Below are 20154 nucleotides of genomic sequence, written 5' to 3'. Positions count from 1 at the left end.
TCACCTTATACTGTGCCTTTATGCAATTCTTAAGTTCCTCTTCTATTAGAAACAACCCACTTCATTATCACTTTAAGGCCATTCTCCCTAAACAGTCAAATTTCTTCTAACTGGCTGATCTACACATGGATTCATCCACCTTTGTATTCAATGCACATTCTGAGCCACAGTTTCATGAAACATGGAATTCTTTGAGCTGACATCGGGTAGGCACACTGGTAGGAAAAAAAGAGACAATGACAGCTGAGCGTTTCAGGCAAACTGACGTCTAAGGTTTTAGGTGTCGGGGGGGCGGGGTCATCCTAGTCAGATACCCAAAGCACATCAACGTTTCTGCTTTTGATGTGTAGCAGCTCTACTCTGAACCCTTCCTGAATGACCAAGCTCCTCAGCCTATCTCTAAAGGAGAGCCCAGAAACTCATATTCACTACTTCTATCTATGATCTTATTCTTTCACTCAATACTCACAGTTCACAGTCATTGAGGAGGGCAGGCAAGTACACAAGTACACTGGCCAGTAAATTGCCAGCTTCACTTTCATTCTTAGCTCTCTTCGCCACAACAGATGGTACAGCAGCCATGTTACTACTGACGCTGCTCTCTACACCCTCTCCACTAAGTCAAGAAGGTCCCAATATATTTAAACTCCTTGACTTGGAGCAGAAGTTTGATCCTGAAATGGAGTGCACACTCCACCCTTCTCTGGCTGAGAAGCATTGCCTCGGGACTAATTGGGACTAATTCATACTTGGGACTAATTGTTATCACACTGTTTCATACTCAGCTGCAAACCTTGTGAGTTGGAGGTCACTGCTTGAAGCAGCTAGAACCAATTCAATTCAATTCAATTCAATTTTATTTATATAGCGCCAAATCACAACATAAGTCGCCTCAAGGCGCTTCATAGATACAGAGAAAAACCCAACAATCATATGACCCCCTATGAGCAAGCACTTTGGCGACAGTGGGAAGGAAAAACTCCCTTTTAACAGGAAGAAACCTCCGGCAGAACCAGGCTCAGGGAGGGGCGGCCATCTGCTGCGACCGGTTGGGGTGAGAGAAGGAAGACAGGATAAAGACATGCTGTGGAAGAGAGACAGAGGTTAATAACAGATATGATTCAATGCAGAGAGGTCTATTAATACATAGTGAGTGAGAAAGGTGACTGGAAAGGAAAAACTCAATGCATCATGGGAATCCCCCGGCAGCCTACATCTATTGCAGCATAACAAAGGGAGGATTCAGGGTCACCTGGTCCAGCCCTAACTATATGCTTTAGAAAAAAGGAAAGTTTTAAGCCTAATCTTAAAAGTAGAGATAGTGTCTGTCTCCCGAATCCAAACTGGAAGCTGGTTCCACAGAAGAGGGGCCTGAAAACTGAAGGCTCTCCCTCCCATTCTACTTTTAAATACTCTAGGAACAACAAGTAGGCCTGCAGTGTGAGAGCGAAGTGCTCTAATAGGTGATATGGTACTACAAGGTCATTAAGATAAGATGGGGCCTGATTATTTAAGACCTTGTATGTGAGGAGCAGGATTTTGAATTCAATTCTGGATTTAACAGGAAGCCAATGAAGGGAAGCCAAAACAGGAGAAATATGCTCTCTCTTTCTAGTCCCTGTCAGGACTCTTGCTGCAGCATTTTGGATTAGCTGAAGGCTTTTCAGTGAGTTTTTTGGACATCCTGATAATAATGAATTACAGTAGTCCAGCCTGGAAGTAATAAATGCATGAACTAGTTTTTCAGCGTCACTCTGAGACAGGATATTTCTAATTTTAGAGATGTTGCGCAAATGGAAGAAAGCAGTCTTACATATTTGTTTAATATGTGCGTTGAAGGACATGTCCTGGTCAAAAATGACTCCAAGGTTCCTCACCGCGTTACTGGAGGCCAAGGTAATGCCATCCAGAGTAAGAATCTGATTAGATACCATATTTCTAAGATTTTCAGGGCCGAGTACAATAACCTCAGTTTTATCTGAATTAAGAAGCAGAAAGTTAGCGGCCATCCAGGTCTTTATGTCTTTAAGACATTCCTGCAGTTTAACTAATTGGTGTGTGTTATCTGGCTTCATGGACAGATAGAGCTGGGTGTCATCTGCATAGCAGTGAAAATGTATGCTATGTCTTCTAATGATACTGCCTAAGGGAAGCATGTATAATGTAAACAGAATTGGTCCTAGCACTGAACCCTGTGGAACTCCATAATTAACCTCAGTGTGTGAAGAGGACTCTCCATTTACATGCACGAATTGGAGTCTATTAGATAGATATGATACAAACCACTGCAGCGCAGTACTTGTAATACCTACAGCACACCACATAATCTGCAAAAAGCACCAAACTGGAAACCCCCCAACACTTGGCTGTGCCTAGAAATTCATTCTTTAAGTCTCGGAAAACAAATATGGCATTTTTAGCATAACCTCAAATAATATTTTAAGAAGAGCTTCATCTGCTATGCAAGTTGGTTTTTAGTATTTTTTTTTCTTTCAGATGAATGTTTGATAATTTTAAAAAGCAGTTTAAAATGCTCATAAGTCAAATAAATATAATCTTTTTCAATTGTAATGGACTGTACATAAACTTTTGGTGTTTTTGTAAGTTGGAAAACACTCATCTGGAAAGATGTGCACCAACTTTTACTCATTTTAAAGATACATAGTTAAAAACTGAAAGTTCACACTTAAAGAGAAACGAACAACAGCAGAAAGAGTTTCATGGGGTAAAATGCCTGTAAATGAATAAAACCTACTTTAAAAGAATAACTTCTTACATTGTAAGAACCAAATAGCAAACAGAAAAAGTTGCCATGAACACATGACAATAACTGCTTTTGACAAAACAAATGGTGAGCACCAAGCAAACAGTCAGTGACATGCCTTTATTTGTAACAGTCGTGGAAAGCCGTAATAACCTCTTGATGGGTTTGTCAAACATGGAACAAATTAGTGAGGAACGGGGTTAGCAAACGGGTCACAACAACGACTTTGGCAGCATGTGAGCCCTGCTGCTTAGCTTTAGCTCAAATGTGCTCATTGACCAAGTGACTGCAGTCATAAAGGGGACACACGGCCCCCACAAGAGCAGCAAGGAATGAAAGGCGTGACGAGACCACAGAGGAGCACATCTGCAGGTGAGGAGGGAGGAAGTGTGCGTATTCATGTGTGGATTAAAGTGAGAGTGTGTGTGCGTGTACAAATCCCCATGTGAATGATTCAACTTTAACATGCAGGTGTGTGATGCAAGTGTGTGTGTGAATGTGTGCGCACAAGCAGAGGCGAGAGCACCACCAGAGACCAGTGATCACACGCAACACTCCAACATCTGGCAGCAGACTGCAAAGCTGCAGCAAACAAATGGGCTCGCTGCGTAGGCAGACCTCCTCCAAACCCGCTGAGAGAGAGATTATCATTCTGGACGCTGGCCTAAAACCCCCACCCCCCGACATCACCCCCATCTCCAATCTAGCAGATAGTTTTACCGCTGCACCCCTGAGTTCTTGACAGCTTGCGGCAAGACTTTTCAGCAAGGCAAGCCGATTCTCAAACGGCGCATCAAAAAAAAAAAAAAAAAAAAAAAAAAAAAAAAAAAGCTTCTCTTCATTATTTTGTCTTTTTAATACTTGCATCACCTTCTTTATTTTCAGTTCTTTATGATCTTGCATGCGGTCACACTGTTCGCAATTATATTTTGAACTAAAAATTGCACAAGCCTTTTTTTCTTTTAAACTTGAGTATACTTTGAGCTTCTGTGGACTGTTTGTTGTGGCGTTGTAATAATTGTATTTTATTTTCTTCTGAATTCAAACCTACATGGAAAATGACATTTGTGGACCAGATGTCCCCCCCCAAACAGCCATTTTAAAAGGTCACAGTTTAGTGATGTTGGCTAAAAACATGCAGACTGACAAAACACTTTTATCACTGCTGTCTGAGAAATGTTGTGTTTGCATTCAAATCACCAAACAGCTGAGAGAACTGGCAACAACCCAGCCCACAATTCCAAATAACTCCAAAAATCACAAGATTGCATTGTGATTTTCCCCCCTTTGACTAATTTGGCCTGTTGGGATCACAGAATGACAGTGGTGAAGAATAATTAACGACATGCTGTAAACAGTGCCGAGTCACTAAACTGCTCAGGCACGCCCAAGCAAAATATTAATCACCAGTAAGCCCTGCAGCAACAACAAATTTGCTTTATCACACTTGTTAGTGGATTTTTAGGACTCCTGCTGCGAGGGTAATTGTTCTCCTCCCCTGATTTGCTCATAAAAACTCATAACAAACATGTGTTGTTAAACCTGCACCAGCCATTTGTCACAATAAAAGAGTAATTGAGATGCTGTAAAGTGACAGAAGGAGAAAAGAAAGAACGTTGCTATAAATTTTTCATTAGGCAGAAGTAATTAGATTTATACAAGTTGAGCAGATTGGTTATGTCTGTGAAGGTTCTCAGTCATCCAGGTCATCGTAGTCAAAGGAGCTTGCACCATTTGACCTTAGAACTGAAGAAGCTTCTCGGATGAGAGGTGAAACGTCTTCAAGCAACCTAAAGAAGTCCAGACGCTTTTATTTGCAAGCTCCTTTGAAGCAGATTGGTTACTGTGTTGATACAAATGTAACTTTTCCATACTTAATGCAATATTCTCCATAGGTTGACATTTATTAAGTTAAACTTCAAATTTCACTTCATATTTACTCATGCACTTACTCCCCAGAGCTCTAAGTGCTCTGAATAAAAACTGTTCAGTTCAAAAGTCTCATTTAGAAAGAAGCAAAACAGACTGTTTGACCCTTTTTCTTCTGACGAATACTTCAACGGTTTTAAATATGCCGATTTTGAGTTGATTGACTCAACTCAAATCGATACTTTGCTGACCAGGTGAAAAGGCTCTGTCAACTGTATCTGATAAAGTGAGGGGACAATGGGGCGGGTTCAGCATAACCCTAAAACACCAGATGTATTAGTTGTGAACGAGAACGAGGCGACACCCACCTGCTGCACATACTGAGGGACATCCTCCACTTTCTCAAAAGATGATTCATTCGGTGTGAGCATGAAAAACATGGCTCGGGCTCCCCTCGACACCGAATCGTATTCCATGGTTTCAGATCTGACAGCGGATCACTCACAGCTGCTACACAGGTGAGTTTCTGTTACCTGTGCAGGTGCGAAGTTCTGCTAAACCACTTCAAGACGTCTGCTCACAGTCTAAGTGCCCTGCCCCTTTCACCTAAAGTAGGTCGCTTACGAAATAGAGAGCGTGCAAGCGGAAGAGTAAACTTCTCACATCGAGGAAACCGACTCTGCCCGGGTTTAAAGTGGCCGCAGGGTTCTGTTACTGCGACCAATTACCTTTAAATCCCCTTTATAGGACGAAAGTTTACCTTTGGTCAGGCTGATACATTAGTATCATTTGACGTCATTTTATCTCGCGAGAGTTTGTTTACGCAGCTTACTGTCTGCGTGTATTGGAGGGTGGATAATGTTTTTTGTGAGCTGAAGTGAAGTTATCCAGCTGTTTAATCTTCACGCACTGTTGCTATTTGTCTGAATGTCAGGTAAAACTGTTCAAAGTATTCGACAGGGTTACAGCCAATATGAACTAGACAAGGGGCATATATGTATAGATTATATATAGTTTACAGTTTATATAGATTACAGAGGCATACTGAGAGATGCATCCAAGCACAGAAGTGAGTGAATAAGATCACCACACACTAGAACAGCTGACAGTTCCCTCAACACATTTCCATTTATTCTTGGTCATGCTTTAAAACTAGCTGCACAAGCTGATGAATGACTTCTTTTTTGGTTTTAAAGAGACATGAGGGGTACTTCCCAAAGTCTGACCTGCAATGGACAATCAGCTCAGTGTCCTCTTCAGTCAAGCTGGGTACATGATTGGTGCAGAAGTGCCAAACTACTGTGAACCGAATGATTAGACAGAGCTCAAACAGCAGTAACTTATTGGGTAGACCTGGACCCTTAAAGGTCATAAACTAAATGTGAGATCTTGTGTTTGCAGGAGACAAGTTACTTAAACCATAGAGACACATACTGTGCATGTTGTAGGCCTGTCATTGATCATGTGAAGGACAAATTCACAGTAGCATTGTATTATTTGGGGTCTGTTTTCCCAAATGCATCACTATGTAAATACTGTGAGTATAAATGAAAACGAAAGTTTAATTTTTACAGTTTTATGCAGTCGTCATCGTGTACACAGATTTTTTTTGTTTGTTTATTTGTTTGTTTTTAATCATGTAGCTTATTTGAAAGTTAAAGAAAGACAACTTAAACTCATCTATTTGTTCAGTATCAGGTAACAAGGGAATATTAATTTTTTTATAAGCACCACACCTTGAATGTAGTTTAGGTTTAAATGCACTGATAAGATTGGGGCCGCTTTAGGGCAATTTGCTTTTTGTGCACCACTTTCTCTCAGATTGTTGGTTGCTAACTGATAACCCTATAATGTATCTACTATCAGTCAATCAATAGTATCATGTCCTGTCACTGATAGTCACTTCAACTCCTTACCTCAAAGTTTATAAAACATTAACTCGGTCACCGCCCGCTTAGCGTTGCTAGCAGTTATTTCACTTGTAATCATCTAAAGTCATTGATTGTCATTGACTTTTTAGGCCTTTTGATCCTTAAATGCAGGAGAAAAAAAAGTTTTTATAATCTTATTTTGTTTAAGCAGATTTGAAGTTTTAAGGTACACACTGGCTCACTCCTTGGCGGCCGCTTATCGGGGCCTGGAGCCTGGGGCTCGCTCGGGCCACTTCGGAGGTGGGGTGCCCCCGGCCTCTCGGCCTGGGGCTCGGTCACTCAGGCGCAGCTGGCTGCCGGCGGAGCTCACGGGCGCGTCACTGCAACTCCCCCTGGCTTCTGCTCCACGGCTGCTGAGTGAGCCCTCATCTGGGACTCTCCTCAGCTCTTTCCGGGACAGTGGCGCAGCTGCCCCTCTGTTGGTCTTCCTTGGTCTCTTGTGTTCTGGGGGCCTCTGGATGTCTGGAGTTTTGATCTCCTCCACACCTGCTTCACGCCCTGGAGGACGGGGCTGTGGCCCCCCCACACCCTCTAGCAGATTATTACATGAAGGAACCTTTTAAAAAAACAAAAAACAAGCGCGTCCATGCTCACAGGTGTACACACGGGTGATCACACCCACAAACTACACCCTTTTTGGCTCCTACCTCAAAGCACACTGTGTGCTGTTGATCTTATGTGCTGCACAATAATGTTTAACATTTAGTATTTACTGTCATATTCCCATATATCATTGTGATGTTGTTTATTCTATTACTCTTGTTCTCTTCTGCTTGCTTTCTTTTTTCTTTCTCAGCAGGTGATCCAGGTGATTGATATATGCATTTTTTTTCTCTGCCCGTTCTGTTGGTTTTTGTCTTTTGCCCTTCTCCCCCGTCCCTCTTCTCAGCTGTTTCTCTTTCCCTCTTTCTTTCTCCCCTTCTTTCCCCCAGTCAAGTCTGTCCCGTATTCAGTAAGTGAAAATAAAATAAACAATAAAAGGTGAATCAAATGGACCATTACGGCAAGGCTGGGATGGTCAGTTTGGTAAAGTAAATCCGTTGGGCATCTTTCTTTGCCTTTAGACAACAATTCTGATGGCAAAAGAGCCAAACGGGACAGGCCAAAAACAAAAAAAAAAAAAAAAAAAAAAAAAAAGATTTGAAGTTTTATATACGCAGTTTTGAAATTAAAGTTACTTTTTTAATGCTACCTAAGAAAATGCCCAAGATGGCTACCAAGTAACAGGATTTGATTCTTGAAGGGTTTTGTTCCATTCAACTAAAATAAATTCTAAGGATTTAGCCTTACTTATTGTTTTACACTTGTTTTTGACCATGCAAATATGTGCATTGCATCCTATATCATGATGTACAATTAATGAGTGCCTTGCTAACTAAGCTTGATAGCCAACCAGAGCTATCCTTAGCTGATAATAAGACTCACTGCTGGATAAAATATTTAACATTTTCTGTTCACCGGGCTATTAGCATATGTTATGCTGTCATACTTAGCATACGAATAAGTGTAATTGTGTATAGTCCTTATTTTAAGTTTTTTTTTTTGTGGTCACATGATCATTAACCACATGACATTAATTTGTGGACCATTTGTGACATACGGTTACAAAGAATATACATTCTTTGCCATGTTAAAGAAGACCACCTTGTGATTTCTTTGGTTCCAAGTTGTATGGAACACACTCACCAAATACTTACAAGGCAGTAGTGAAACTGTGAAAAGTGTGATACAAAGCAGAAACAAAGACCATTTGCCTTCAAAGTAAAAGCTGTGGCTTTTGAAACACGTTGACCACAGCTCTAAGGTACAACTTTTACTTTGACGTCAAATAGTCTCCATTTATAGTTTGTTTTGCACTTTTTCAAGCTTTACTGCCATTTTGCTAGTAGTTAGCAAGTGTTTGCAGACATGCCTGCATCTTCCATGCAAACTATGGGCAACCCCAATAATTTGTTGGCAACCAGTTTTGCCTAGTGACAGCAAACAACCACCAGGAAACCACATGACAACCAGTCAGGGAATGCACATTTTCCCTCTGTAGCTGTGGTTGTGTCACATCTGCTATGGCAGACAACTCTTGAGCTGTATGCACATAACATCATGCAAAAACCTCTATAAATCGAGATCTGATTTATAGAGGTTTTGGCATGATGTTATGTGCATACATAAAGCCATATACAGGCAGATTGAAGTTGGGCAATTTTTATATTTATTCAAGAGTTTATACGTAAACTTTAGAGGCTTAAAGAAAATTTTACTTACTTGCTTTTGTTTTAATTACAGCAGCCAAGCTCCAGAGGTCAGGGGAAAGCTGGTTGTGGCAAGAACATATCTGTGACTTGTTTATCAGTTACATATATGGTCTGTTACATCGAGGACGATACTGTTCCCAGCTTAAAATTTAAGACATTGTGGAAACGGTGAGTGTTTCATATTTGTAAATACTTTCTAAAGAATAATGCATGGTAATAAAGTGGCAGGGAAAACGGAAAAAGAAATCACGCTCATGCTGTGGGTTTGGGGGAGCGAAAAAAAATGCAGTGGTGCCTCTTAAAGAAATTAGCATGCACAATCACAACGCGCTGAAAGATGAGATCAAGACATGAAATTATTTTCAACTGGATGTTGTAACAGAATCCGATCCTTTGCGGGCTGGAGCCCCTACCCTGCCCCCAGGCAAAGGTGATTTTAGTTTGCTCCCACATCACCGGCTTTCTACACACTCTGCAATTTTTAATTGGTTTCGGCTTCACTTTGTGGAACATACATTCATCACCTTGGATTCATAAGTGTGGATGGCTGCATAAATGGGGGGAAAAAGTTGTACATAAGAAATTCCATTTACCACTGGTTAAATTTTTATTCAATTTGCAACAGACCCTGAAAAGGGGGTTTCAGATTTGTTTGCAAAACATCATCTCCAGGCAGAAAAGTGTCAGCTTAAGAACCATCAGTGTTTATTACTGCACGAGCTGAATAGTCTGGGTATAGAATCGTTGTTAAGGTAAAACAATACTGATATTTATTTACAAATCATTTATATTAGCTAGGCAAATTTCATTTCCTGGCACTTGATTTGACCAATAACTCCATTACATTCTAATTTACAGTTTTTACAGTAGAAACCGATTGAGGAGCAGACTGTATGTTTAACAGTGCAAATCAAAGCCACAGCCTGCTTTTCTCAAGGCAAACATGGAATGTTTAAATGAATATGATTTCCAAATTTGTTTGTACTGTCCAGAAGAATTCTATAACCAATGATCTCACATTTCCAGATTCATAATATTTTTCTCTGTTTTGGCATTTATTGAGGACTTTCTAAACCAATGGCACCGTCTCCTTTTATGTGCTCAGTTCATCAAATTTACATTTTGCCTGCATGACAACTCCGTCTCTACTATACATCATTCCTCTGTACATTTGTACATGTTTTTTAGCATCGTTATATGACGATGGCGAATCAGCAAACAGCAGTCCTTCTAAGGACGGTCCTGAGGCGGAGGCTCCGGGGGCACAGGGTTGCATGTGTGTGCATCATAAGTGGGCATGCTCAGAGCTCTGGTCGCTGTCATGACTGTCTTCATTGGCTAAGGAGTCCGTCGAATGGTGGAGCGCCGCAATGCCAGAGAACTCTGAAGGCAGCAGCGTCCCCTTTTTCACGTTCACCAGTTCTTTCTCTCGAGCTGCTGCCCCCTGCTGGCCACCCTTCACTCTTTTCCACTTCATCCTCCTGTTCTGGAACCACACCTTCACCTGCAGAGAGACAGAAAATATCAATGTTGTTGCACAACTCAACATAAATCACCAAAAAGTAATTAGGAAGCCTTAATGCTCTCGACAGCAACGTTCTGTTAAAGTTTGGCAGCTATTTCTGCACCAACAATTATGTATGGATGTTCGGTTACATCTGGCACTTGGTGTCTACCTGTTTTTCCCTGACTCAACAGCCCCGACCGTATTTACGTCTCTCAGACTGATGATTAAGCTGTTGCTTAAAACGGTTTACACGTCAAATAGAAGCAGTGGCTCCGTTAGTGTCGACACACGCGCTCGAAGGGAGGGGGAGGATGAGATGGGAAGCCGAGCTTGTCCCTGTCATGCAGGGTGGAAGCGGTTTATTTTTGGGGAGTGTCATTCCCAGGGGGGTGAGCAGTCACATGGTCAGGAAGTTAGTTGACAGCACAAACGTTTGTCTTAAATGTTAAGGGTGTACAATGGACTGAGCACCACCTGAGATTCTTCACAGGCTTTGGGGTCTTTGCTAAAAGCAGGAGAGGGACAAGGACTGAAGCTGAGCAGCATTTATTTAGTAATATTCTCAAGACATCAGAAAAAATTACTATTCAGACTCACCTGCAGTGTACCTGAACTGCTTAACATTACACTGAAAGTGACACTCAGTTTATACAAAATACCAAAGACCCTGAACTCAGGTTTGGGTAGGTCAATCTACAGGTGTGAAACAAGCATATAGGGAGAACTTATAAGGCACTTGGTTTTCTGGAAATGGCCTCTCTGGAAACACTCTGGTGCACTAATGTAATACACGTACAAAAGAAGACAAGACGCACTGGTTCATGCAATTTAAATTTTCAAGTCAAATCTGGATAAAAATGATATTGATTAAAACCTTCAAAGTTTGATTAGGTTTATATCACATTTTTGTTTACAACATTTAATGACTGCAATTAGGTGTGTAGCTACAATCTACTCTCTTATCTACTCTCAATCTATAATAAACTCTCTGTTAAACCCAGTCAAGCATTGGCGTTGGAGCTTTACAGCTGCCATCTTTGAAAATATTTTTATTTTTGCAAGACATAAAACATCCATCAGATTTCCCCAAACAGCACACACAACATAAATCAAGAACTGATTGCTTTGCCAATATTTACCTCACTATCTCTACTTCCCAGACCAAACTGAGGTCACACACAACATATGCTGCATAAGCTGACAAAATTTCACACACATTTCCTGCTCTGTAAAGCCACGTAAAGATTAATTGCGATAGTCTTGGAGAAGGCTGAAAAAAAGTTGGACCTTTTCTTGAGTTTTTGCGACTTTGAAATGTGATGGAAAAGCAGAGGATGGTACATTTCACATTCATGTTACAATTTACATTTGCTTTCAGCCTGAGAAGCACATTACTCTGAAAGTCTACAGTCACCACATTTAGTGGGATTCAAAGATTTCACTACGTTTTCATATAAACTCAATATACACTGTAGCTGTCTACTTTGTTAGGTACACCAGCTCAACTGCTTGTTAACGCAAATGTTCATCAGCCAATCACATTGCAACAACTCAATATATTTAGACTTGTGGGCGTGGTCAAGCAGCTCTGTTGAAGTTAAATCCAACCATCAGAATGGCAAAGAAAGGTGATTTAAGTGACTCAGAATGTGGCATGGTTATTGTTGCCAGATGGGTTGGTCTGAGTATTTCAGAAACTTCTGATCTGCTGGAATTTTCCCACACTACCATCTCTAGGGTTTACAGAGAATGGTCAGAAAAAGAGGAGCTATCCAAAGAGCAGCAGTTCTCTTGGCAAAAATTGCTTTGTTGATGCCAGAGGTCAGAAGAGAATGGCCAGATAGTTTTGTGCTGATAGAAGAACAAGAAGAAGAGCCTCTCTGAATGCACTACAAGTCACCAAAGAACGGGAAACAAAATTGGAGAACAGGATTGGAAAAACATTGGCTGTTCTGATGAGTCTCAATTTCTGCTGCAACATTTGGATGGTTGGGTCAGAATTTGTCGTAAACAACATAAAAGATTGGCTCATCCTCCCTTGCATCAACAGTTCATGCTGGCGGTAGTGTTGTAATGGTGTGAGGGAAAACTTTCTTGGCACACTTGGAGTTCCGTCATACCAAGTGAGCATCGACTAAACACCACAACATGCCCGAGTATTGCTGCTGACCACGGCCATCCCTTTATGACCCCAGCGTACCCATCTTCGTGCCCCTAACATGCCATGTCACAGATCATCTCAAACTGGTTTCTTGAACATATCAGTGAGTTCACTGTACTCAAATGGCCTCCATAGTCACCAGAACTCAGTTCAAGAGAGCACTTTTTTGGATGTGAAGGAATGGGAGATTCCCATCATGCATGTGGAGCAGAAAAATCTGCAGCAACTGTGTAATGCTCTCATGTCAGTATGGACCACAATCTCTGCTTATTAAAGTGGTTGGTGAGTATATACCAAACAAATCTCTATTCAGTTTTGTTAAATGTACTTTTTTACAACTGTAGTTTTGCATATTCATAAAACTTGTAAAGTCTTTTATTTTAAAAAAGTACTTTTACACATTATTTGCATAACATGTTAAGAAACAAAGATATCAGTGTGTTTTTTTCTGCCCCACACCACACAGTTACAAAATCGCACAGTTAAACAGCATCACTGACCGTCTCATCCTATTAATAGCTAAACCTTTACACTGTCCTTTGAAGCACAAACCCTGGAAACCACATCAGATATCCACAAGAATCAAAGTCTAAACACATGACTGAAAAAAAGATCACAACACTACAGTACTAAATTAAACATTAACAGTCCCATGATCCTTTGCACTCGTGGAAATATTCCATTCTCAGAAAAGTCAAGTAGAAACTTTTTAACAACGTGTTCTATTATGCAAGTAATGCACACAGCCCAGTAAAAACTAGGTTAAATTTATTAAAACATAATTTTAAATGAGGACATTTACAGTGCACAGTAATAGACCCTTGGTGCTACACTGGCCTATTTGCAGTGTTGACCTGTCGCCCACTTAAAACATTCGGTGGCTTACAAAGCAAACAAAAAAAATTTGAGGCTCAACTGCTGAAATCCTATGACAAGCAAGAGGCTGAAAACCTTTTCCCAAACACTTTTCCCAAACCAATTGTTGTTAAATGAAGGGATGATGCAACAAGGGGAAACATGTCCCAGTTCCAGTTTCTTACTGTGTTTTTGGCATCAAATTAAAATGAAATTATATGTTAAAAATGTATGATTCTCAAATAGATTGACACACCTATTTATTGGCTTTTGTAATCTTAGCATTTAAATATATCTTTTAAATTATTTGCATTTAATTATGTATTTATTTACATTCTAAATGGGGGGACAGGGTCGTAAATCAAGACTTTTTCTTGATTTAATCTTAAATCAATTTAAGATTAATCTTTTCTTTTCCTCCCTAACAAATCACCTCTTAATCTATTATACATTTTAGTGCAACTTTTTTTACTTTCTTGTAGCTGACATATTTATATGTGAAAGCAGTAAGAGTAAGTGGAACTAAAATCATTAATGTGTTCCACTAAGCTCTGGAATTTAACCAACATGCACGCTATAAATGCATGCTATCAAATTGGTCTCTGAGCGTGGGCCGATTGATGTAAAATGCAGGCACATGAAATAAATAACAGGAGACAAATGGTTGAGGGAAGAAAAAAGTGTCGTGTCTGTTGTTCTGTGACACCCGTTTGGAAGCTTTAACTCACACTAACTTGACCCCATGCCCGCAATATTATGCGGTGTGATACACACACACACACACACACACATACATATATATATATATATATATATATAATATAAAAATTTGTGGGTCTAATGTGGTGATTTGCTTCTAAGAGCATCTCATAAAACGTCTGTTTTTTACATTCAAACTACACCTTATCACAACGCAAAATATTGCTGGCATGGGGTCAACTAAGTGTGAGTTAAAGCTTCCAAACGGGTGTCACAGAACAACAGACACTACACTTTTTCCTTCCCTCAACCATTTGTCTCCTGTTATTTATTTCATGTGCCTGCATTTTACAGCAATCGGCCCACGCTCAGAGACCAATTTGTATTTGCAGGGGCAGTGGGAGAGAGGAAGTGACTTGCTAGACAGCACTTCCTTAAACCCGTCTCCCTGTCTTGACTGTGGATGGCCTGAAAGAATAGTCAGGAACATCTGGAATATGATAGTCCCTTCATACAGCCACATCTGGAGTACAATAGCCCTCACACTGAAGTTACAAAAACACAGTAGCAAGCTGAAAAGCCTCCTCGTCGTCCCGAGGCCGCCTTTGTTTTCACAACATGGCATTAATGTGCTAATGGGGGGTGGGGGGGGGGGGGGGTTTCAATAATGTCTAAACCCAGGGGAAAACAAACAGTGGTGGGTAGGAACATACTTGTCTTTCAGTGAGGTCGAGGTTGACAGCAATCTCGTAGCGCCTTAGTCTGGTTAGGTAGTTGTGGTGGGCGAACTCTGCCTCCAGCTCTCGGATTTGCTCCTTGGTGAATGCCGTCCTCTCCTTCCTGGGCTTGCTGCTCACGTCTGACTTGTAATTCCCATCCTGGGACTCTGAAACCAAACACCACACAGGTTTGTGTTGCACTCAGAGCAGATTTATATGCAGCAAAAATAAAAATAAGGCAAATGTTACGTGGCAGGTGCAAATCAGCAGGGGGAGAAAAGGGGCAAAGTAAGAGAAACAGTGAGAGCTGTCAGTCACACTTTATTGTTCAGACATTGTTTATGAATACTTTAAGTGGCTGGAAGGACTCGTGGGCGGCAACACATGTGTGTCTGCGCGACGGCAGCTGTGCTATTACAATAGGCTGGCTCTTTTACTGTCAACATGGATGTAATTTGGCTTGAAGAAGTCTGCTGCTCCAGCTTTAAATTTTATATCAGGAAAGGAAAAAGTGTCTGAAGTGCTGCTATTTGCATTTATTTTGATCCTATTATTTTTCAACTGTGTGTCTTTTGATTGCCATTAAGTTTGCAGTTTTCAGAAAGCAAATATACTGCAGTCATAAGATCAGATGTTAGATATGTAAAATCCAGGAAGCTGCAAATGAACGTCTTCAAAAATGCATATATCAGTAATACAAATATGGGCAAAGTGGGAACTTGGAACAAATTATGCACTTCCTTAAAAAAATATAAATTCCTAGCTTGTGACATCTCCACTTTAATTCATCATGCCAGAAAAATACTTTTTGTTTTGGTATTTCCACAAACTTTCCGAAGAAAACACATACGGCTCATTTGCCCTCCAAAATTTTCCTATTCTGAGCAGTCTTTGTGGTTTCTCTGTTGGACACGCTTCAGTTGCACATTGCAGTTGAAGGCAGCAGCGATTGCATGCTAATTCATCTGCGGTCCTGTTCTGTCGTGTGTGTTAATCCAGCAGGTCTACGTCAAGCCAAACTGTAAATAGGCGTGCAGCTCAGAGCCAGACTCACAAACGGTGCAAAGTGTGAAGCCACATAAGAGAGGAAACTTCAACTTTAACTCAGATTTGTCCCATCGGGGACCCCTGCTGGTTCTGTTTTCCTGTCATAAAGAGAATCTTCCTTCTAATTAAGTGTATATTTTCTCAAGCAAAATAACTCCCTTGAGTCTGAAGAGAAGATGAGAGGTAAACTGAAACTGCCCTACAAAAGTTATATTTGTATGGTAGTCACACAGTTTTAGAGCCAAGGACAAACAAAACATATATAAGACTGCAAGAATTCCCTCACGGGTTTTATGAAATGAAACCGATCATTGCTTGACCCGCAACTTGTGTCCAGCTCCCCCTTGACCTTGCCTTTCCCTCTCTGTAATTTCAGTCCTTTTGCTACAGTGTGTGTCTTATTGAAGCAGGCCTTTCAGATGTGTTCATCCACTCTCTCTGGTAAACACAGACATTGTGTAAAGAGAAATAAAAGTATAACAGAGCCAGCTGCTCCAGACCAATAGGCCTGGAGCTGAAACAAGCGGCGAGCTTTTATGACCCAGCCACTACACCACAGCAATTAGGTTCTCCCTGTAACTTTCATCTCTCCACAAAAAAGCAGGAATAATATGAGAAAAATACATGCACCCAGACAGGGCACATCGTTGAGGGTTCCCAAATGAACTTAGCGCATTACAGGAGTGACGCTTTTAAAAAATAATGTAAGATTGGATGGATAAAATAATGATCGGGTTATTTTTCTTATGCTGGGAACATAAGCACTGGTTGTTTTCCCTTTACTGAAAAATGTATTTATTTTTTAAAATTTTATTTTTATGCACAAAAAAGGATTCAAACACATCAACGATGCCGCAATGTTTTTCTTAAACTGCTTTAAAAGAAATTTTGAATGCCAGCAAAACGCCTTCGGCACTTCACTCGTCTGTTTTACAACTCTGCCTCAACAAAATAAGACTTGAAGCACCTTTTATTGTTCCCCACAGAAAATCTAGTAACTTTTAAAGGACGACCACTCCCTTGACAGTACTGTGCAAATGTGACTGAGAAACTCAGCAAAGGCCCTCTGCCGTCACTGCAGCTGAAAGTCTGCTGCAGGTTCCCCAGAAACCAGACACACGGACTCATCTCATTAGCTGACCCTCCGTCCTTCCTTAAGGAAACATTCACAGTTGGGTATTAAAGACAGAAAGCCGAGAAGCTTCATATTTGAGCAAAAAAGGGGGTAAACTCTAGCATGGAAGTGAGCTCTCGGGTTTTGTTATTATTTCTGTATCTAAATTCAGGTTTCGCTCAAGTTTCTCGTCCAGATGGTGAAACCTAATCAGAGCTCTATCTCATGCAACAGGCAGCGCTCTGATATTTAGACAGCTGAATGAGTCAGCAGCCTAGTTAGCCCCAATAATCAGCATGATTGGTGTTAGCATTGGGAGAATGCACTGCACATGTAACGAGTATGCAGTGACTATTGTTGCAGAGGAAGTGGGATCTGGAGGCAAGGGCTCAGTTTTCCAGTGATTTGACAAAAGAGGAAAGGGAGTAGGAGGTAGAGTAATGAATTAATGGGTTAAATGTACTATTTCAACATTTTGCATGTGGACAACTGGACATTTAGTGCAAAGGAAAATAAAACGTTGAAATCTTTGTCTTTTTATGTTGTAAAATGGCAAATATTTCAGTTCACTTATGGAGTTTCTAATAATCACCGCAGAATTTGGATTGAAAACTAAATTAGTGCCAGTGGTGTTTTGTTTTGTATTATTATTTAAAGTCAGTCTGAAGTTAATCCTGTTATATTTCCCCAACTTTTGGTATATAAACTTGTTGTCAGCTACAGCAACACCCAACCAGTCAGAGGGAGAAAAAACACACTCTCCAAGTATCCTGTGGAGATGTGGGAATATCACCGGTCAACTGCGGATGATGCACTGTGAGTACAGAGACCTTATCCAAAGGGTGCAGGATTAGCAATGACAGGCTGCAATCCTCAAATGGAAACAAACTGGTAAGCAGACTTTCTGTGAGAAACTCTCACTGATATCACTTTGCTAGTGAGATTTCTTGCGACCCGACCCCGGCCATTTGTCATTGTGTGATTGATTATTGTGGTGCCTGCAGGTTGCAAAGGTTTTGCAGGTCATCAGCTGGTTTAGCATCAATTTAAAAATTGTATTAAAAAGGTGTTTATTTATTAATGATTTGTGAGAAGTGTGCTTTTTATAATTATCTGTGGTTTTGAATTTTTAAATACATTTGTATGAATGAGGCCCGATTTAAGAACAATAAAATGATTATACATGCATAGTTCAAGGGTGATTTTTGGGAGAATCACAAATGTAAAATTTAACAAAAAGGTGTTGTTAAAGCTCACTGCCCTCGGGACCTTTACTGTACTGAACATACAACTGCCTGTAGATAAAAATAAAGGAAACTTGTAATGGTCTTTTAAATTTTATAGGAATTAAGTGGTGTTTTTTTTTTTGTTGTGATAATAAGATAATTTAAAATCAATGAAAAAAGATCAAATATTAATATGATTAGCTACATTCATTTTGTAACAGTAGGAAGTTCCCTATCTAAACTTGGCCTTTGTTAAACATGACACTCAAATATTTTCACTTTCATTTTACTTCAGTAAACCTGCGATTTCTTTTAACTGCAGTTTTTAGTAAATGAAAACAATTTGCGTCCGCCCGGTTGTTTAGTGTGCCATGAGGCACCGGTGTAGTCTTTTACAATCCATGACATTAATTCTTTACTGCCCTCTTTATTCTCAGCTCTCTAAAAAGTGTCGCAACAAACCAGATGTGATTTTTAAACAAAACATGCCAGTAGTCAGATGTGCCCGCACACTTATGATGTGGCCTTTGCTCCACGCTTCAGTCCGCCTGTCGCCTCCTGCCTTGCTGCGTGTCAGCCGGCACCTACAAACTGCTTTCCAGACGTTTTTTTGTTTTTGTATCAGAGCTGCAGAATTCCCAACAGTCGTGCTGTTGAATGATTTAGAGTGATGTGTACAGATGTTTCTGTTATTCTTGAGCTCTGTGTGGAATTTCTTAAACGCTGATATTTATGTTAAAATGTTTATCCAAGTAAAATAATGAACAAAGAGATTTTAGAAATGCCTCCAATGTATTTTACATGAAGTCTCGGGTTGTGCAATGTGTCAGCTTTAAAAAACACACGAATGAAATCTCTGCCTTTAGAACTGCTTCACTTCTCGCTTCAGAAAATCCCAGCTTCTCTTACCTGAACTGTCACTTTTCCTCTTGCCGTTTCTCTTCTCGGCCTCAGCAGGTGACAAAGTCTGTCTGCCAAAGTCTGCAGGCACACAAGAGGCCCCTGTAGGGGTGCTGCCACTGCCTAGACTGGGGGTGCTGGCGCACATACTGGGCCCACCGGGGTGGCCCAGGTCTGAAGGCGTGGGCCCATTGTCGTGGGATGAGTGGGAGTGTGGGTGGCAAAGACTGTGGCGAGTACTGCTGCCAGGTGACGGCATCTGCGGGATATGCCAAGATGTATGGTGCTGAGGTGGGTGGTGATGCTGCTGGGAGGGCAGGTGGCCGCGGTGAGGGTGGTGGTGGTGCTGCCCAGGAAACAGGCTGTCGTCACCCGGGTAGCTGGAGATGATACAGGGCGAGGGTGAGGAGGTAGAGGAGGAGGACGACGAAGAGGCCAGGTCAGGGTAGGAGACGTGGTCCGAGCGTCCGTGAAGCGCCAGGGGAGACTGGGTGAAGGCGGGATGTAGGGCCTGCGCCGGGGCGTGGGGGCTCCGCAGGCAGCCGAACAGTGTGTGATCCATTGTGTGCAAACACACACACGGCCCTCCAGGAAAGGCGAGAAGGGCAAGCGTAAGAGGCAATGTTACTAAATCAACCAAAAACAGAAAGATCACAAGCGCATATCCAAGATGCTTCCCTTTCTCCCTTGACTATCCCAAAACTTTTCTCTTCAGTTACAAAAAAATAGTCAGAGCAGCAAGTAAAATGTGTTTTGAAATGGGTGTCCTGTGGTAATCCAGAGCATGCGGCCAGTTGCCCGGCTGTACAGGATAAACAGTTAGCCCAGGACAAGTTGCAGCTGAGCCTCTCAGATGTCAGGAGGAACACGGGACTGGAGCTCTAGGCTGGGAGCAGAAGGAGGTTCCTAGGAACTGCAGAACGAGGGGAGCCAGCGCAGGGGATGTTATAAATAGGGTGTAACGTGAGAGGGAGGCTGGGTCATAGACTGCATACGCGCTACTGACCACATACATATGATCACCCTCCAAAAAGCACAGCATAATAAATCTGTACTATTAAAATGGCTGAGCCTCAGGAAAGAAGGCAATTTATTTTGGACTTGGATCTG

General features: G+C 41.2%; 2 protein-coding genes across 2 annotated transcripts in view; both read right to left on the bottom strand.

Moving 5' to 3' along the window:
- Positions 1 to 5438, bottom strand: part of agmo (alkylglycerol monooxygenase) — a 49164-nt gene extending 43726 nt beyond the window's left edge. The window contains exon 1 of the mRNA XM_085472168.1: positions 5002 to 5438. Within this exon, the coding sequence (XP_085328294.1) occupies positions 5002 to 5109 (108 nt within the window). The 5' untranslated portion in view covers positions 5110 to 5438. The remainder of the gene's footprint in view (positions 1 to 5001) is intronic.
- A 3945-nt stretch (positions 5439 to 9383) lies between these two features.
- Positions 9384 to 19950, bottom strand: meox2a (mesenchyme homeobox 2a). The gene is made up of 3 exons (XM_085472167.1): positions 19054 to 19950; positions 14752 to 14924; positions 9384 to 10320 (listed from the first exon to the last, which is right to left on the bottom strand). Exons 1-3 carry the CDS (start codon positions 19604 to 19606, stop codon positions 10102 to 10104), a joined length of 945 nt encoding a protein of 314 aa, XP_085328293.1. The 5' UTR covers positions 19607 to 19950; the 3' UTR covers positions 9384 to 10101.
- Positions 19951 to 20154: the final 204 nt, after the last annotated feature.

Source organism: Copadichromis virginalis, linkage group LG11, assembly GCF_057382275.1.
Source record: "Copadichromis virginalis isolate Kocher_CV1m ecotype Utaka linkage group LG11, C_Virginalis_male_GT1.1, whole genome shotgun sequence".
NCBI classification, from domain to species: domain Eukaryota; kingdom Metazoa; phylum Chordata; class Actinopteri; order Cichliformes; family Cichlidae; genus Copadichromis; species Copadichromis virginalis.
The sequence above is the reverse complement of the archived record's forward strand: the minus strand, read 5'-3'. Positions and strand labels throughout refer to the sequence as shown.